The sequence below is a fragment of the Parus major genome, chromosome 2 (genome assembly GCF_001522545.3).
Source record: "Parus major isolate Abel chromosome 2, Parus_major1.1, whole genome shotgun sequence".
NCBI lineage: Eukaryota > Metazoa > Chordata > Aves > Passeriformes > Paridae > Parus > Parus major.
The window spans coordinates 105,899,859-105,917,903 of record NC_031769.1 but is presented as its reverse complement, the minus strand read 5'-3'; the positions used below and the strand labels follow the sequence as shown (position 1 = coordinate 105,917,903).

At 43.1% G+C, this 18,045-nt stretch overlaps 1 protein-coding gene across 1 annotated transcript in view; it reads right to left on the bottom strand.

The window, feature by feature from the left end:
* TAF4B (TATA-box binding protein associated factor 4b) overlaps positions 1-12,587 on the bottom strand; it is a 71,603-nt gene extending 59,016 nt beyond the window's left edge. Inside the window, exons 1-3 of the mRNA XM_015652548.1 lie at positions 12,539-12,587; positions 11,412-11,782; positions 11,181-11,343 (exon numbers count right to left, since the gene is read on the bottom strand). Coding sequence (XP_015508034.1) covers positions 11,181-11,343; positions 11,412-11,782; positions 12,539-12,587 — 583 coding nt within the window. The remainder of the gene's footprint in view (positions 1-11,180; positions 11,344-11,411; positions 11,783-12,538) is intronic.
* Positions 12,588-18,045: the final 5,458 nt, after the last annotated feature.

Sequence of the window (18,045 nt, the reverse complement as noted above, 5' to 3'; positions counted from 1 at the left end):
ACATTCACTAGAAGGCAAATACTAACAAAATAAATGTGAAAACAGAACATGTCTTGCAGTCACTGCAACTCCCCAAGAAAATGGGGAGAAACGAAGAGACAACACACGAAACAACACAGGACCTCTGAACAGCTGAAGCATGAAGTTTCAGCTAACACCTCTCAGCACTGCATTTAAAAACAGAAAAAGTATTGGCAATCTGAGCAAAATATCAGCACCAATGGTAGTAAATGAAGAGCAATGAAGCATCCTCGTAACACTAGAGATGCCCTCTTTTGAGCTGCACTTCCAAGAACACTGTTTGATAGTTCTACTGGAGTTGTTTCAGAGAGCAGGAACAAATGTCTCACTGCTCACACACTTTGATAGTAAGAGCAAGGCACAATCCCTTTGGGGCTACATAGCTGTTCCTATTTTCAAACCACAGTGACCGGTTACCATAAGGAATTATTTTTACCTGCTTCACTGGAGGACTCCGATGTCTCTTGCAGATTTAAAAAAAAACAAACATTTTTACAATGAATTAAGACTTCTGTCCTTAGAGATTCTGCCCATCCTGCCAAAAACACTTTGGGAAGTTACTTGGTTTTCCTGCACTGGCAGAGAAGCCAGTTAAAACACAATCAGTTGTTTCACCCATTTGTTCTCTGCACACCCTTCTTCAGCTGCAACCCCGGAAAGAGGGCTGGAGGGGAAGTACCTGACAACCAAAACCCAACTTAGGTTCCTCCAAAGCTACACAGAAGGAGCCACCTTCTCACCCTGAGGAGGTCTCATTGAGATCTACACCCAGTGCCCTGCCTTCTCCTGGAACCAGGGCTGCAGGTACCCTGCCTTCAGGAGGAGTGCCTGGCAGCAGTCCTGCAAAGCTCCAGCAGCCATCATCCAGATCAGCCTCTACCTAGACATGTCAGCACTGTCAGCAATGGAAAATCAGAGCCCTTCTTAGGAAATTTCATTTCATTTCACAAACTTGAGATCCCTCTGCTACAAATTTTCACTGTCCCAACACCATCGGTGAAGGAAACCCAGCTTATTCTGAACTTGGTTCAGCACCCGACCCAGGAACCAAGAAACACAAGTTAGCTGGAGGATCAGCTCCAGATACCTCTGCATTTTAACACAAAAGCACCAAAACCTCACTGGAGACAAGAGCAAGAAGCTGTGGGATAACGTCAGAGATCTGTTTATGCCACTGTAGGCAATGCCACCTGCATGGGCTTCACTGTATTTCAGGAAACAGTGTTAAGGAAACCACAATGTTGTTAACATAAACCTGTGCTGCCAGCTGAAGCTCTGGGCTTCAGGCAGCAGCACTGAACACCAATGGATGCTAAAAGCAGCTCACCAAAAGAGCAACTTCCACCACGTAAGATAAGCCTGAGACCCTTTCTGAAGGGGAACTTCACCCAGGAATTTCCTGAGACGAACCAGCTGGCATCTGTGCTCTAGTAGAGACAGAATTTACGCTGTTACTACACCTGAAGCTGAAGTTGTCATGTTAAACCACCACTTAGACTACAAGGTTTCCAACCCAACTGTGCAACCAAGCAGCTCTTGTGAGCTACTGGCTAGGGAATAACGTGAGGAAATGAAGTCTTTTGCTCCTAAAATAAAATACAAGCAAGAACCAGCCACAATGAGGCCAAACTCATGTAAAAGAACACAAGTCACAAAAGCTGCTTTCAAAGAAGGGTAAATTTAGCCTATTTCAAAACAAGGAATGTCTGCATCAGGTATGTTGCCATTCTTAGTAAAGTACACTTTAACCCATTCATAAAAACAAGGCTAAATGGGGACTTCCAGGTCTCAAATCAGTAACTGAACAACAAAAATGTTTTAAAACAACAGTAATGTGTCAGAGCTCTCTGTTCCTAAACAAATGCCACTCTTTCACTGAGCTACTCAAAGTGAAAGCTTTTAAGGCAGTTATTTCAAGCTAAGACCAAGCTTTGAAGGTCATGTTTTAATAGGAAACTAAGTGGCAACTAAAAAGGAATATTGGTTTTAAGTTTCTTTGACTATTTAGGATCATTCAAAATTCAGAAAATGAAACACCAAACACTACTAATCCATGCAACAGGTTTGAATACAGTTTTTCCTATCTAAAGCCATCCTTTAAGAGAAAAAGCCTGGTTTTTTCCTCTTCAATTCCATTTATTGAGCCCCACAGAATAGGTCACTTAAAAATTTTTAAAAACACATTACATAACTGAATAAGACAGACCAAAAAAGAGCATTATTAGAGATGTAGACTACCAGCAGTGACTGTATCAAGGTGCATTATATCAAAGGATAGCTTAAAAAGAGTGCTAGAGGCACAAAGTGCTAATGAAATACTGTGAAAGACACTAATGTAACTTTCACATGATTTACATAATCCTTCTAATATGATGGGGCTGTAATGCTTTCAGATCTGTAGTGCATGCAGGAGAACTACTTACTCCCTATGAACTTCACTCAGTACTTGAGTTTTCCTAGATGTCTGCTGCAAATTTCTGTAGTGAAGATGAAGAAACCAGGACAACAGCCCAGTCTGGAGGCAACATCCAGCTGTGCTTTTCACTGTTTTAGGAATGAAGCTACAATGATCTAGAGGCTACACCAAGTTACCACAGGCTCCCAATCATGATCTCTAACTTCTATTTTTAAATGCAATTGACTTCAGACAACAGAAATTCCGTGAAGTCACAAGGATTGACTGTTTTGGGCTTTTCTTGGGAAAAATGCCTGTGAGTATTCTCATATTTCCCAGATAAGCAGGGCAGAGGGTTCATCTACACTACATGGGGTCAAGATAAGTTGTTCAGGATCTACACTACACCCACAAAACATTTTACTCCATACAACAAATCAATCCAACCTTCGGAAGTCGATTCTAGCTGATGTAAGAAGAATTCAGCAATTTCCAACCCACAACCAAGCACTGCCATTGCAGCAACCAGAATCACTCACCATACATCCAAGGCCCTCAAACAATTAATTTCATTCACATTTTGTTTCACAAACTAAATAATTACATATCTCAGAAATCTCCCTCTGTGCTCTTTCCCTTTGTTCCAGGGAAGCTTCTAAACTAATGGGTCTTTATAGCAATGGCTCAGGACCAGTGACTAGCATGTAGATATTGCAGAGTCACAATGAAACATCAGATTTTGAATTCCAATGAAAGACACCTTGTTTTGCCCACGGATATGGAAATCATTAATTTCCATGTCAGGAAAAAAAACTCAAAGGGCATAATCCTCATATTCTTTCATGCTACAACAGAACACAGTCCATATAAAATACAACACAATATTATATCTGTAAGTTCTTTAAAGGTGTTGATGGCATCTTTGCCAACTGCACTGCAGATTCATGTAGACTCTGGCCTACTACTTCCAAGGCTGATGTCTGACATCCCACTTTTCCAAAGCCACTGACCAGCTTTCCTCATGGACATCACTGTCCAGCTGCCAGTTCCACCAGCATTAATGTTTCCCAGCCTGTCTGGGGTGCTGTGAGCACTAACAGCTCGAGGGGTTTACATCCCAGCAAAGGCTGCTGCCTCCAGTAACTCCAGCCTTTCTCTGGCTAAGCACCTTTCTGTGCTAACAGCAGGCACCAGCTCCTAAGACACCCAGCACAGACACAGGCTTTCCAAGTGCAGGGAGCCAGGAAAGGGACAATGCTATCTATCTCTTCTAGGCAGGATGAAGAAGACTCTGACATCCTATTGTTTAAAACAGTCTGGAATACACACAACTTTTTCAAGTGTGCAAACAAAGTCCCCTCTCCCTCCCTTTCTCCAGGAACTAGACACAAAGTGCTGAAACTGCAAAATTCTGAAGCTAAGTTCCACACACGGCTCAACCAGCAAGTCTTATCCAAGCTGTTGGAGACCAGCTGCTCATCAATGCATTTTGGTGCCTAGATGGGTATCTGTTTAACAGTCTAGCAACAGAGCCACCATAGTTTTCACATTTTCTGATGCCTTTTCACGGAATACTAGCCCACATTTCAGTGTTTTTTAAGAGTTCTCCTCAATTGCACATACAGTTGAGCTTCTTTCCTTGAGAGTACATTTATAGCCACATAATTTTACAGTTATAGTAGAACTCTTAAGCAGAAGTATAACTGTACCAGTTGCAAAGGTAGTCAAGTTTTTTTGCAAAGCAGCAGATGCCCATACAAACCATCTGAAGAAAATTTGGATATTGCATTGGTAATTGGAAGGGCTGTAAATAACCAATAGGTTTTCTGGGCATGGTTACAAGATAGCACTAGTTTCTATTTGGATTCAGAGTGTATTTATTACACCTGAATCCCAAGAGGCTTTGTTTTTATTGCGTGTAGGCATCGGGGATTCCCTGCCAACACTGTGTACCACAAGGCAGAGCCTTATGTGATATCGTGATAACATCCAGCTCTTGTCCTTGGGCCATGCCTTTCACCAACTGGGATCATTTCCCATCAGCATTTCCACATCCCATCTTTGTGGTTTGCTACTTTGCACCTTGAGGCTAGGTTGCTTTCCTATCAGAGCAATCAGACAGCTCTAGGATTGTCTACAGCTAAGATGATCTCAGTTGAGCATTCTCCAGGACACAAATTGCCTCATATAGGAGCTTCAAATACTTACTGGGGACTCAGCTGATGGCAGTGAAATAGTACCTCAAAGGAGCAAAGTGACACTTCCTTACTCTCAAGACAATTCCTACTGCGCTGAAAGAAGCATTAAGTCTCTACACCACATCCTCTTGTGTACTCCGAGTATTCACTGGAGTGGAATTCCTCAAACAGCAAGTTACATGCTTGGCACACTGCAGCCACATACATATACAGCACATGGCTTTCTAAGGACCAGAAGGTATGCCAACACTTAGCATTTCTGGAACAGCCATTCTGTAACAGCTGTTACAGAGAAATCTGAAAAGTTGAACCACAGAACTTAACTTTATAACTGGAGTTGCTAAACACATCATTGGTGTTTTGGTAGTGTTTCAAGAAAGGACAAGATCAGTCCCCTTTAAATCTCTGTTTCTCTTAAATAAGATGAGAATCAAGTCAGTTAATTCAGATTAATTTTAAATGGGACCCTTGTCTCCTCGTTGCTCACTTGGGGACCGGAAAAAAGTTGAATTCCACTTCATTTCTTCCAAAAGTGCAAAGTCACTCCTCAGCTGGATGGTTTTTCACTTGCAAACAAGGTATCAACACTGAATTTTAACACTGGTCACCACCTTGCTCTAAGTGTGATGGAGCAAACAAAAATTATTGCAGAAGACAGCAAAACCTTCATGGGAAACATTAACTTCTGTCTACACAGATATTGTGGAAACTGGCACCAGAAATGTGTCATATTTGTCAAGTGCCATGTATAAAGGTGTTCTTTCTGACTGCACCTACCCCCTTCAACAGAAAGCACTGGCTGCCCCATTGAGACTGCCTGGTAATGCACCAGCCATCAGTCAGCTGGACCTGGCTCCCAGGGCTCCACTGGGATTAGGTGGCAACTGCCACTGGGCAAGCTGCCAGGGAAAGTCTCCAGGTGCTGTGCCAACCAAGGGATGCTGTTTCACCCAGTTGTTAATCTAGCCTGGACATTCACCCAAGGAACTCTGATTTTCCAGGCAACTCCTAGGAGCAGCCAGTACTAGTGAAAGCATCCCCTCTGCCTCCACCAAACTGGAAGTGCGCATTGGAAGAAGTCTGCAAACATGAGCTATGAAAATTAAGTGTTACCATATCATGGGACTGTTCTTACAGAGCAGTAAGATCACTGAGCTTCATCAGTTCTCTAGCTTTAACAGACCCTAGATTTGCTCATTAGCAACAAGGATCTTTTATCTATTGCCTTTTTACCCCACTTCAGTTGCAAACTGAGACTATTTCCTCAAGACACTGGTGGAAAAGATCAGTTAGTGAACTTTGTTCTAAAGGTGATCCAGATGGCAGAACAGACCTTAATCCTGACAATTTGAATAGCAAGGCACTTAAAAGCATCTATGGCGGTCTCTTTCATTTTGCAAATTATACCTGCTTTTCTTCTGACATTATCAGTTTTCAGAAAAGTAGCTTCATCCAAAGAGAATTATAAAAAAGTATTTGCCTTTTGCTTTTGCCTAATTGGTTATGACAGTCATCTTTGATAGTTACCAGAAGCGTTGCAATTTACATCAAAACTTGCATATACTTGCATCTGTAAATACAATCCTACCCAATAGGTACAGCACAGATTCCAATCAAGTGGCATTACAAATACCTGGTTCTCTAAAATTACTTAAAAACCTGGTATGATAACTACTCAAAGTAACAACACATGAGCTTACCTAGATTTTATCAGCATCTTTGGGAAAAAGAATACTGAAACATAATTAATAATGTTTCTTCCAGCTGCCAATTGTGTGTGGATGACACTATTTTTACTGCTAGAAGCTGAAAGGTCCTTTAAATACTGCAAAAGCAACACAAGTCTGGCTCACTTTCTCTGTTCTGAAGATTAAAAAAAGTTTACTCTTCACCAAACTGTAGCTGTAATTCTTTGCGATACACTCCAATTGACTGTAAAATCTGAACAGCATCTAACATTAATTTTACTGAGCATCATATTTCTGTGCTTCAGTATTCTTAATGCATCTTTTTTTTTCTGTGTTGGAAAACCATAAATTTAGACATTAGCTTTACATCTTCTGCCGAGATTTAAATCTTAATTCCCACATGGCTGTGTACTTAATCATAAGAAGGCATTATTTTGCTAGATACACTCAGTCCTGAAAGCAAAATTCAGCTCTACAATGCAGCTGAAATTTCAAATGGTTGCAGCACAAAACATTTCCTCACTAAGTTTGACTTAGTTCTTCAAGCCCACCAAAGCTTTGTTCACCCTTCCTCAGGAAAAAAAAAATAAAAAAATTGATCAATGTCACCTAATGTCAAGAGAAAAGTTTGCAGAGAATCCATCCCCAGAAGCCTGCTAAACAGAGGATGTAATTGTGATAAAAAAGGTTAAAAGCACCGATTATTTAGCCCCTACTGGTATATGCACAAGTACCATGCTCAGACTTCATGGGATTATCAACATCCAGAAATTGCATACTTCAAAGGAATTTCTACAGATTTCTGCCTGTTGAAACAAGAAATCTTTAGATAGCCTACTCCTACTCAAATATAATATAAGAAGTATTTTAAAATCAGCATTACCTCCTATGCAAGGAGCAACTCTAAAGCAACAGACCAGATACAAATACAGAAATATCGGATTTCTCATATGGTTTTACCACTGAAAAACAACAACTAGACCATGACATGGGACATTCACAGCATTCTGCATGAGACACATTAGGTCAATTTCAAAAGCAGAAGGCAGCAGCATCCAGATGTTTATCAGCCCTTACCTCTTCAGGTTACCTACCTTAGGTTCTACAGAAAATTACGAGAAACTCGACAAGACCAGGCTCCATGCCATCCCACTGCAGTTTTGGAATACCCCACAGGTTCTCTCCTTCTTACCCACAGGAGTCCACGTTCTGCCTGCCTCCTTCATGCCACACAGCACAGCCACCTGACACAGTGCCTGTGCTTTCTGAAGTTACCCACCATCATCCTAGATAAGCTGCAGGCAGTGGAAAACCTGCCACAGACAAGGCGAAATATCCAAGCAAAGACAACTGAGCTGCAAACAGAAACCAAGAAGCTGCTCTTGCTGCTGTTCCCCTCTAAGTCAGGTGCAAAGGAAACCTTACACGGAGACTATGCCTTGCACCACATTACTAGTGAAATACAGCACACTCAGGGCAACTTCTCTTTGCTGACACCATACTTGCTCAGGTCCACTGGTGTTAGCAGTAATGGAAAGCATAAAACAGAAATACACACAAGAGGAAGCCAATGCTACAGTGGAGAGTGATAGCAGCTGCTGCCACAGCCCTGTAGCCAGTAGCAGCGGCACAAGGTGAGGTTTTCCAAGGGTTTTCCTGCTCTAAGCAGATTGAAGGTAACAATGGAGGATCCCTGGCATCCGGTTCAATTCTCATCCCACCAGCAGAGAAGCAGATTTATCTACTAATTGTACTTTCAACACCTGCTTGTAACAAGCATTCCAGGGCCAGGGATAGACTGAAAGTACAGATACAGAAGTGACAAAATCCTAAATTCAAGAAAGTAAACAAAACCAAGAAACAACATTCTTTTTGTTGTTTTTATGCACTTTTTCTACCCTCCACTTCTCCAAAGCAGAGTGGGGCCCAAAGACACTAAGGTGAACTATACACATTTGTCACAGCCCTTGTCTCTCCTTCCCCTTCCCAATTATTTCCTCCTGTTTAACAGCACAGCCCATCCATTTCTCCCCCCCTCATTAAACTCAGGTTAATCAAGGACACAATTTCTTGTTAAGCAGATGGTCCATGACGTGAGACTTTTGCAGGTTTGTACGCATCAGCACAGGCCACACGGAGCTCAGGACTTGCCATGCCTCTGCTCTCTGCAAACCCAGACTGCTACCTGCAAATTACCTTCTGGAATGCTGCTAGCCTTGTCCTTGTCAACAAAGAGAGCAACTGAGAAAAGGTCCCTTTAGCAGATCAAATCCCCTCCATTTGGGAGGACACAGCCCAGCCATTCAGTTAAGAGCTGATGGTACACACCCAAACCCTGAAGTCAGACCAGCTGGAGTCCTACTGCGTGCTCAAGCCTTCAGTGGTGGTCAGCCAGGGATGCACTGGTGCAGGAGGATGGCCTTGGGCATCAGCAGCACTGCTCTGACAGCTGGCTGCTCCGCTGAAAACCAGCACTTGGTAGAGGAAATCATAGGAAGGTGATGAAAAACCCTTGTTACTCATAAGCAAGTCTGAGTCCTTCAAGACCAAGAGAACTTGTAAAGCTCAATGATCTTTCCTGGGCAACCAGACAAAAAGAGGCACTTGGCAGATGGGCAATCTGTGCTCAGAGACATGAGGAGTCAGTCACTATCAAGTCATCTGCTTTTCCCAACTCCTGGCTGTATTCTGACCACAAGGACATTCAAGGGAAGGATGTTTTCTGTACGCATTTTTCTTAACTGGTGCCACAAAAGTTGAACGCCATGATTTTAAACTTAAGTGCGTTCCCCCTTCTGTATTTTATCCCGTATGGCTAGATTTGGCAGTTAACTTGAAATAAAAACTTTTCAAGCCTAGGAATTTGGTGGTTTAATCCACTTTCTTTTTTTTAATGCTGCTAGCACTTGTAGCTTTAGTGCTATCCATCTTGCATTTTTTATTATTAATTAAAAATTGAATCCATCTAGAACACAGAGGCAAAATACTAACACTTTTTCAAGATGGGATGCATTTTTATATAACCTTGCAACAATTAAATAGGCAAGTTTCCCTGAAACATTGATCTTTGTATGAAATCTGACAATGTCTAGCTTCTTCTAAAGCACTGAAGTCCATACAGTTATTTTAATTTACAATGCTGCAGAGTACCAGCATCTCTGAACTTCTGATACAAAGACTGCACTGTCCCAGGAGCAAGGCTGATGCAAGTGAGGGGTAATACTACTTTTGTGGCATCAGCCTCCTACCACAATTCAAGTCAGATGACATTCAACAGTTTACCTGGATGCAATCAAACTTAAGCCACTACAAAAAACCCACAAGTTTTGATAACTTCTAGTTCCCAATTCACAAGCAACTCACCTGAGCATCTGCCTTCACAGAAAGGTGTTTAACTGAATGTCAATGCATTCCAGAAAACAAAAATATTAGATACAAAACCTGAACATTCGGGAAGCCCCAGAACAAGAAGTTAATATATTTCCATCCAAGAAGTTAATATATTTCCATCATGGTTCACTTCAGAGGAAAGTTGGCAAGGATTTAGACTCATCCTTGACTGCTGACTACCCAGACATTACAGCATCATGAGTGCTGGGAAGTCTACAGTAAAACTGACTGACTAAAGACTATTTTTAATTAGCATTATATATTTCCTTGGGAGGTGCATGTCTTTGATAGACATTGGGACTAAAAAAAAAAAAAAAAAAAAGAAGGAAAAAAAAAAGCAAACACGCACTACCAGCACAGGGATTACTGTAAAGCCTGACATCCTTTTCAGCAACAGCCAACCTGAAAGTAATTGCAACAGATGCTCCAACAACAGAACTGTCCTGGCAGGAAATTATTACAGCATCAAATAGCAATAAAGTTATTACATATCTTGGGGTCTCAACAGAGCACAACCAAGACCAGTGGAAGCAAAGTGACTATTTTTTTTTTTAAAAAAACCACTTAAATACAGCCCAACAGGAAGAAGCGGGAAGTTCAGAACCTTCTCCCTCTTAAGAGAAAGTGCAGGTGAAAGCTCTGGCTAATCCTCTGTTGCTCTCCAAAGTATTAAGATATGTGTATCAGCACTGTGCAACTCCTACGTTAGTATTTTCACTGCTGCTATAGAAAGAAGGACTTCGCATCTGTAAGGGCAGTATCTCTCCGGACTCTTATGTTTCCCACAAAGGGTTCATAGCAAAAAAGTGTTTCAAGGAGCAACACGTAATGAACTTTCAACTCTGCCCTCCTTAGGCACGGCAGTATTTTGTTCCATCGACAGTCACATCGGCCTGGTTGTGCCAGTGACGAGAATTCCCTCGGGACCGCCCGGTCGCAGGGGAGAGCGGGCAACCTGACCCGCTCCCTAAGTGACCGAGCCGCTCTGCAGCCGCCAGCCCACGCTCACACCCCCTCCCCGAAATACTCCTTCATCCAAGTTCCACTAAAGCCTCGAGCAGTTTTTTCAAGTCAGATGGTAACTTGGCCGCTGAGTTTTTAGTTACTCCTCCTGCTCTTCGTGCTATCCAGCAAAGTAAGAAGTTGCCATTATCCAGAGGCTTCCAGATCCATCTTTCAGACAGGCTGCAAGCATCCCCAGCGCTACCCGACTGAATCCAGTCACATTGCCAATGCCCGGCAAGGCAGACGCACACGCCGGTCCCCAGAAGTTCGGGGCAGACGAGCAGCCCGAAACCCACACCGCCGCTACCATCACCGCCACCCCCGCCGCCCTGCCCGTCCTTCGCCACGGCTCATCTCCAGCAGCAAGGGCAGCGCGGCTCCGTCCTGCCCACCTGCCCCCCGGCAGCGACGCCGGCGACATGCCGGCTAAGTCGCGACACGGGACGTGCCCGCAGCCGGGGCAGCCCGAGAGGGATCACTCACCTGGGGGCAGCTGCAAGTTGGCCGGCAACTGGAGGCTGGCCGTGGCCGGCCCCTTGGGCGCCACCGGCCGCGGGACCCCGGGAGCGGCCCCCCGCACCACCGGGGTCCCCGCGGGGGCGGCAGCGGGCGCGGGGCCGCCGGGCACAGCGCCGGGGGGCCCCCCCTGCCGGCGGCGGGAGGGAGGCAGGGAGGAGGGAAGAAGGGCGGTCCAACGCTGCCAGCGCGTCCTACTGCGGCGGCGCCCGGCCCGGCCCCGCCGCCCCTTTGAGCCCGCCCGTGTTTACGGAGCCATGCGGACTCCAGCGCTTGTGCCGCGTTGAAGTTGGTGGCGGCCGAGAGAGTCCCGGCGGCCGGAGGGGGACGCGCCCGGAGCTCCGGGATGGGGGGCACGCGTGGGAGGCCGCGGCAGAGGCGCGGAGCTGCTCCTCCCGCCGTGCCGGCCTCCGGCCCGCCTACCTGCGCCAGACCACCCCCGGCTGTACCTGGGCTGCAGGTGTCCTTGGGGCTTCCATTCAAAACAAAAGCAGCTGCGGCAAGTGTGGGAGTTGGTCGTGTCGTGATGGAAACTTGCTGACAGGCCGAGACGGAGAAAGCAGCACGGACTTGGGGACAGAAAGGATGAAGGGGACAAAGTTGTCCCGTTTGACCTTCATGCCCGGGGCTCGACTTGGAGAAGGGCTGAGGGAAGATGTGCAACTCGGTCCCCCTTGTAAAGAAAGTGTGATCCTTACAGAATACACACAACACAGCTCTAAAAACAAATTTCAGCATATAATGGAAAGTTTTTGCACAAAGGGAACTCAGCATGACCTTCAGTAATTCTGCTTTGAGGTCGTTGTGTTTTCATAGTCTGGGTTAAATTTCAATACATTCTGAAGCATGTTGATGCACATGCTTTATTTTATGCATAAAATTTAAGGGGTACTGCTTATAACTATCCAAATTGAGCACAACATAAGCAATTAAAAAATCCAGGGCCTGTTGTACGGTTTATTAAAGTGGTACAAAAATCTCAAAAAAAAACTAGGAGAAAAAAAAAAATTTTGTATTAAACTTCCTCTGCAACTATGTTCTTCAGATAGAAATGTAGACAAGAAAGAGAAACACTCCTATTTTTTGGCCATTTTGAGTAACAACTTTGGTTGATTCCACAGCTGTAGTGCTTTATATTGCTGTCAGCAGCAACAGAAACAGTTAGAGAAAACGCTCTCCTCTTGCCATGCATACTCTATTCTAGAACAAATCAGCCCAAAATCTCAAAGAGGTGGCAGAAGCAGCAATGGTCAGTTTCCAAGTGTCAGACCAAGCTAAGAAGATGGTGAAAGAGTTGGTAAAGCAAGAGTTAGCATCCTCTGTACCTTTTACAGCTCTGCCAAGTCTGTCCAAGTTACATCGCTTCTTATGCATATCAAGCTGTGTTACACACATAAAGCAACAACCAGGGTACAGTGAGTTACCTCCTACATGCCAAAGGATGCACAGAGAACAGGAGAGAAGGATGCTTCAGTTTCAGCAAAGACCAGCAGTGACTGACAGCAGATGGGAAGAGGATACAAAGCAAGGTATCATGTTTATTATTCTTGGACTTCAGGAAGAATGGAGTTGGCTTCTTACTTAAAGCCAAGTTTTTATCTTCTTGCAGCCATTGAACTTTAGAGGAAATTTCTGAGACCCCCATGCAAATTCTTAGGAATGAAAACGTATCTGAAAGAGGCAAAAAGAAACAGCTAAAGACAGCACAAGTGTATGCACCAAAGCTGCAAACCCCAGCAGTGTGAGAAAATGAGGAGTATAAAATACAGCATAGTGAGAGAAAAATAGACAAATCAAGAAATGAAGAAAGCAATATGAAACGCATTACAAGAAAAGGCATAGCACATTTACAGTAAAGAAGAAAAAAAAAACCCATACCCAGACAATTTAGAAATATGCATATCTTTAAGAAAATTAAAAAGTTAAAAGTGGCATACTGTCTTCTCCAAACAAATCATTGTATGAAACTGCACAGGAAATAAAAGGAAGAGTCCTTTTCCCACACTGGAAAAATGTGTTATCATAGATGCCCAGTACACACTCTTTATTAGCAATGTTAAGGGAAATACAAAATGTTGTTCAGAATAAAAACGAACAAAGAATCTGAAACTTGAAAGCTGTTTTCATAACTGAAGAGGTTACAGCACATGTAAGGAGGTTACTTTTGTCATTACCTAGAGTTTTGGGGTTTTAAAAAAATCTCTATTCTCGTGGGTAAATGCCACCATCAAAAAAACCCACAAAGAACCCAGATCTTGTCTGGGGGATACTGCTAAACATCATAATTGCTTTTCAAAGTCAGCTGAAGATGCATCTAACCACGTAACTATTCCTTTCATGAACACCCAGCCTTGGCAAACTGACCTGTTCTACTTCAAATAACCCATGAATGGGCGCATCTGACATTCATATAGAATTAAGTCCCTTCTTTGCCTTCCAGGCACAGGAATGCATTACAGCAAACAGCAGCTCAGATTTCCTTTCCAGGAGCTATTAGGTTGGATAGATACTGCCCATAGTTTGTTCTGCATAACCTGTTTCCAACAGCTGAGACCATCACAGTGTGCATTGAATAAGTATGTGCTGTTCTAAGCTTTTTGGAGGCTTTCAAATAGCATATTCAAAACACAAACCACCCTTCATAAAGCCACTTGCCCTCCAAAATTTCTGTCCACACACAGCAAGCCTTAACTTCCAAAGATGGACCTTTTAAAGTCCTTAGGTCTTAAGCCAGTTTTACATACAACAATGGTTCCAGCTTCCTATAATCCTATAAAATCTATCTAGTATGCGTCAAGAGTTTTTAATCTGTCCATGATCCTTTTTACAAAAGTTTTATCTTCTCTTAGTTGGAAATTCAGGAATAGAATACATGAGCAAAAAGACTAAGTAATGGCAACTAAAGTTGTAAATGTGTATTTATTTACTAATGGGAACAACCAAGTAAAATCACAGATAGCTATTTAATATCAGCAGTAAACACATCTGCATTTTAGTTGCTGTCTAGATTTGAAAAGACAGGTGTCTACTAAGGAAGGCAGGAGTTTTGCTTGAAATGGAAAAAATGTAAACCCCTCCTGCCTCCAAATTATTATGATTTTGAAATCAAGGGGCTCTCAGGCAAAGATATAGGAATAGGAATAACAATTCTTTACTAGGAAAATTAAAATAAAAATGCAGCAGTACAAAAAAAAAAAACCCTGACAGAATCAGAATACAACCTGACACCCTGTTGGTCAGGGCATTGGTAACAGATTAAATGGTGGCTGCTGTCCTTTTGGAGTGACAGATGTGGTTTTGTTGAAGCAATGATCCTGTAGAAGGCTGTAGTTTTACTCTGAAGGTCCAGTGGTGGTGTAGTTGGGTCCAGTCTTCCTCTCAGAAGCCCGTGGAGAAAGGCTGACTGCGGTGTTCCGAGTCTCAGATTACAGGCAAGTAGGAATGCTTGGCTCCTCCCCTGGGTGGAGCATCTCACAAGGGGATGAGGTAATTTTATCAGTCATGCAGTGAGACTCAATGGCCCATTAACAGAAGATATCCCCCAGTTATGAGGGATGGGTCATGGAAGAGATAAGGAACACTGCCTCACCTGGTTTTAACAGATGGCAAGGAATAGAATAGAATATAGACTAGAATAGACTAGACTAAACTAGACTAGGAGTAGAATAGAATAGAAAATACTTTTGGTTAAATCTTGCATTGCAACCTAAGACAGTTGCAATTTCAGTAGATTTTTTAGTTTATTTATAGTCAGAGATACAGTCTGCCCTGCTTTTTCTGTCTTGACTGATGATCTTTTTATGGAGGTGCCTCTTCCTTTTGGATATTCAGGTCACAATGTATATACAGATTTGCATAAGTCAAAGTCTTTATTCCATGAGGTACAGTACCCTGCAGCTTTAAAACTTTGTAAATTTAAAAGTACAACGGGAAGGTATAATAAAAAGAATTGTGCATATACTTTTAAACTGTTACATGACATAAAGCTTGCTATATAAGCTTGACTATACTGAGCTACTAATAGCAAGAGAACTAACAGTGAGGCATATGAAATCCCAGCAGAGGAATTCCTGTCTGGCTGTGCATCTGCAGTACTAGCTGATTTGAGGAACCCCAAGCTACATCAGAGTCATAGAAACATTTACGTTGGAAAAGACCACTAAGATCACCAGGTCCAACCATTACACTGCACTACCAAGTCCATCACTAAACCTTGTCCCTCAGTATCACACATACAGATCGTGTGGCCACGCCCAGGCTAGCCCCTGGTATGGCAACAGATGTGTGGGCTGTCCCCAGAAAGCTGTGCAATCAGGGGTACGGCTGGCAAGTTTGTGGGTCAGAGTGGCATGCTCTATGGCTTTTGGTGTCAGTGAAAGCACCCAGGACAGGGGTACAGGATGGAGAGGAGCCTTTGGTGTGCGTCCCAGAAAGCTTTGTGCCCCAAGGGGATCAGGGACCAAAGAGCCCCAAGCACATCTGTGCTTGGCATTTTATAGAGCAGCAACCCAATGGGTGGGTACAAGCAAACAGCCAATTTGGAATCCAGGAGGGAGGAGCAAGGGGAGGGGATTACAATGCAGGGACCAACAGGGATGAGGGGGTGGAGAGGACTGGTCACATAGGCCAATGGGGCCTCAAGGGTTAAGGGATTGACAGCGAAGGGTCTAGAACAAAGGCCAGGGTTTACAATAATGGACAAAGGGGAACTTTAATATCATTGATGTTTGGCAAGACTTACAAAGACCATTCTGGAGCAAGGGGAAGGATACCAGGATGAGTGACACAAGAGAAGGGTGTGGAGAATTTCGGAGAAACCATTCCATTTCAGGGGAAAGGAATTTGGGGTCAACCATTGGTACAAACAATTAACATCAATTAACAATAAAAACACACCACCACACGATTGTTTCAATACCTCCAGGGACTGTGACAACCACTTCCATGAGCAGCCTGTTCCAATGCTCAGCAGCTCTTTCAGTGAAGGAATTTTTCCTAATCTCCAATCTAAACTTCCCCTGGCACAATCTGAGGCCATTTCCTCTTGTCCTATCACTGTTCCTTCAGAGAAGAGACCAACTTCTACCTGGCTACAGCATCCTTTCAGGTAGGTGCAGAGAGTGATAAGGGCATCCCTCAGCCTTCTCTTCTCCCAGCTAAACACCCCCAACTCACATAGCCATTCCCCAAACAACCTGTGCTCCAGACCCTTCCCCAGCTCTGTTGCCCTTCTCTGGACACGATTCAGCACCTCCATGTCCTTCTTGTCATGAGGGGCCCAGAACTGAAAAAAGGAATTGAGGTGCAGGCTCACCAGTGCCAAGTACAGGGGGACAATCACTACCCTGGTCCTGCTGACCACACTATTGATGATACAGGCCAGGATGCCATTGGCCTTCTTGGCCACCTGGGCACACACTGATTCATGTTCACCTGGAAGTGACCTGGTGAGGTGGGAAGGTCTGGAAAGCACAGGCATCTCACAAGCATGACTCTAAGTGAGAAAGATCAGAAAACTAAGTGAACAAAGGAAGAAGGAAGGGAGGAATGGGCATGAGCAATAGGCATGAGTAGCTGAAAACATACAGTAACAGGAAAAAGGTATGGTAAAAATGCCTCTACAAAAGAGATCCACAGTATTAAAGCTTAGCCATTGGGCACAAATATATTCTCAACGGAGCACAGAGAATAAAACAAATTGATCTCAGACTTACTATGTTAAGAATTACAGAACTATACTGTGAAGTTATACTGGATACCACTTGCTATCCAGTAAAACTCATTAAAATAAAAGTTTTATCACTGAAGCTGCAGTGGTCTATAATAATACAGCATTATGTAAAGTGACGCTGCTATCTTATTTATTTATTTATTAATTTTATATTGCTCATGAATAATGAGCAATACTTAGTACTTGAAACAGAACACAAATAAGATCTTTCTTGGACTCATACTACCACTGAGCAGTAATTAGCCTATTTGCAAAAATTTCAATAAAATGGGAGGAAAAAAGAGGTTCTGACAGACTTTACATATCCTGTACCACCACTAACCCAGGCCAATCATCAGCTTCTGGAAAACACATCAGCAATTTTTTGGGGCAAATATATGTGTGAGGAGGGAAAAAATGCCTCATTTAATACAGCTCAAGCATATCAGAAGTAGCACAGCTCTACCTCCATCATGTTTCAGGAAAACCACAAAACTCAGCTTAGATTGAAACAAGTTCATTCAGCAACTCTGTGCACTGTGGATAATTACTGCTTCTAAGAGCTTCAAAAACATTATGCTGTCATAATTGTTCTGTGACATAGATCTTTTTCCCTTCTCTGCTTCTGTAACTTGCATTTCAGTGTCTTTTGCATTAAAAATCTGAGTAAAACAAAATTACTAATGCCACGGATTTCCAATTGTGATGCTGTAATCTGTTTTTCCTTTATCCTCGCAAGTACCACATTGTAGTAAACTACTGCTGGACTGGTGTGTTAAATTTCCACCTCCCTATGCTTGCATATCTCCTTAAATTAAATAGATGCATCTTTTTTAGCTGAACTGCTGGTCTTCCACTGGGAATTCATAATTTGATTCACCCTTAATACACAAAGAGCATAATAGCATAGGAAGCTAATGATTTCTGAACCTGGAACTGCAATCTTTTTTCCTTATTTTTGTTCCATGGATAATTCAAAGAAACTGGTTTACTTGATCAAAAAGTGCCTGCAAAGAATGCCTGGATTTATCTTTTTTTTTCTTTTGGTCATTAATAAAAAGATTGAGAATTTTTTTCCCTTCCTCTTCCTTCCTTCACACTGTTCTCATATTTGAAGGGGTA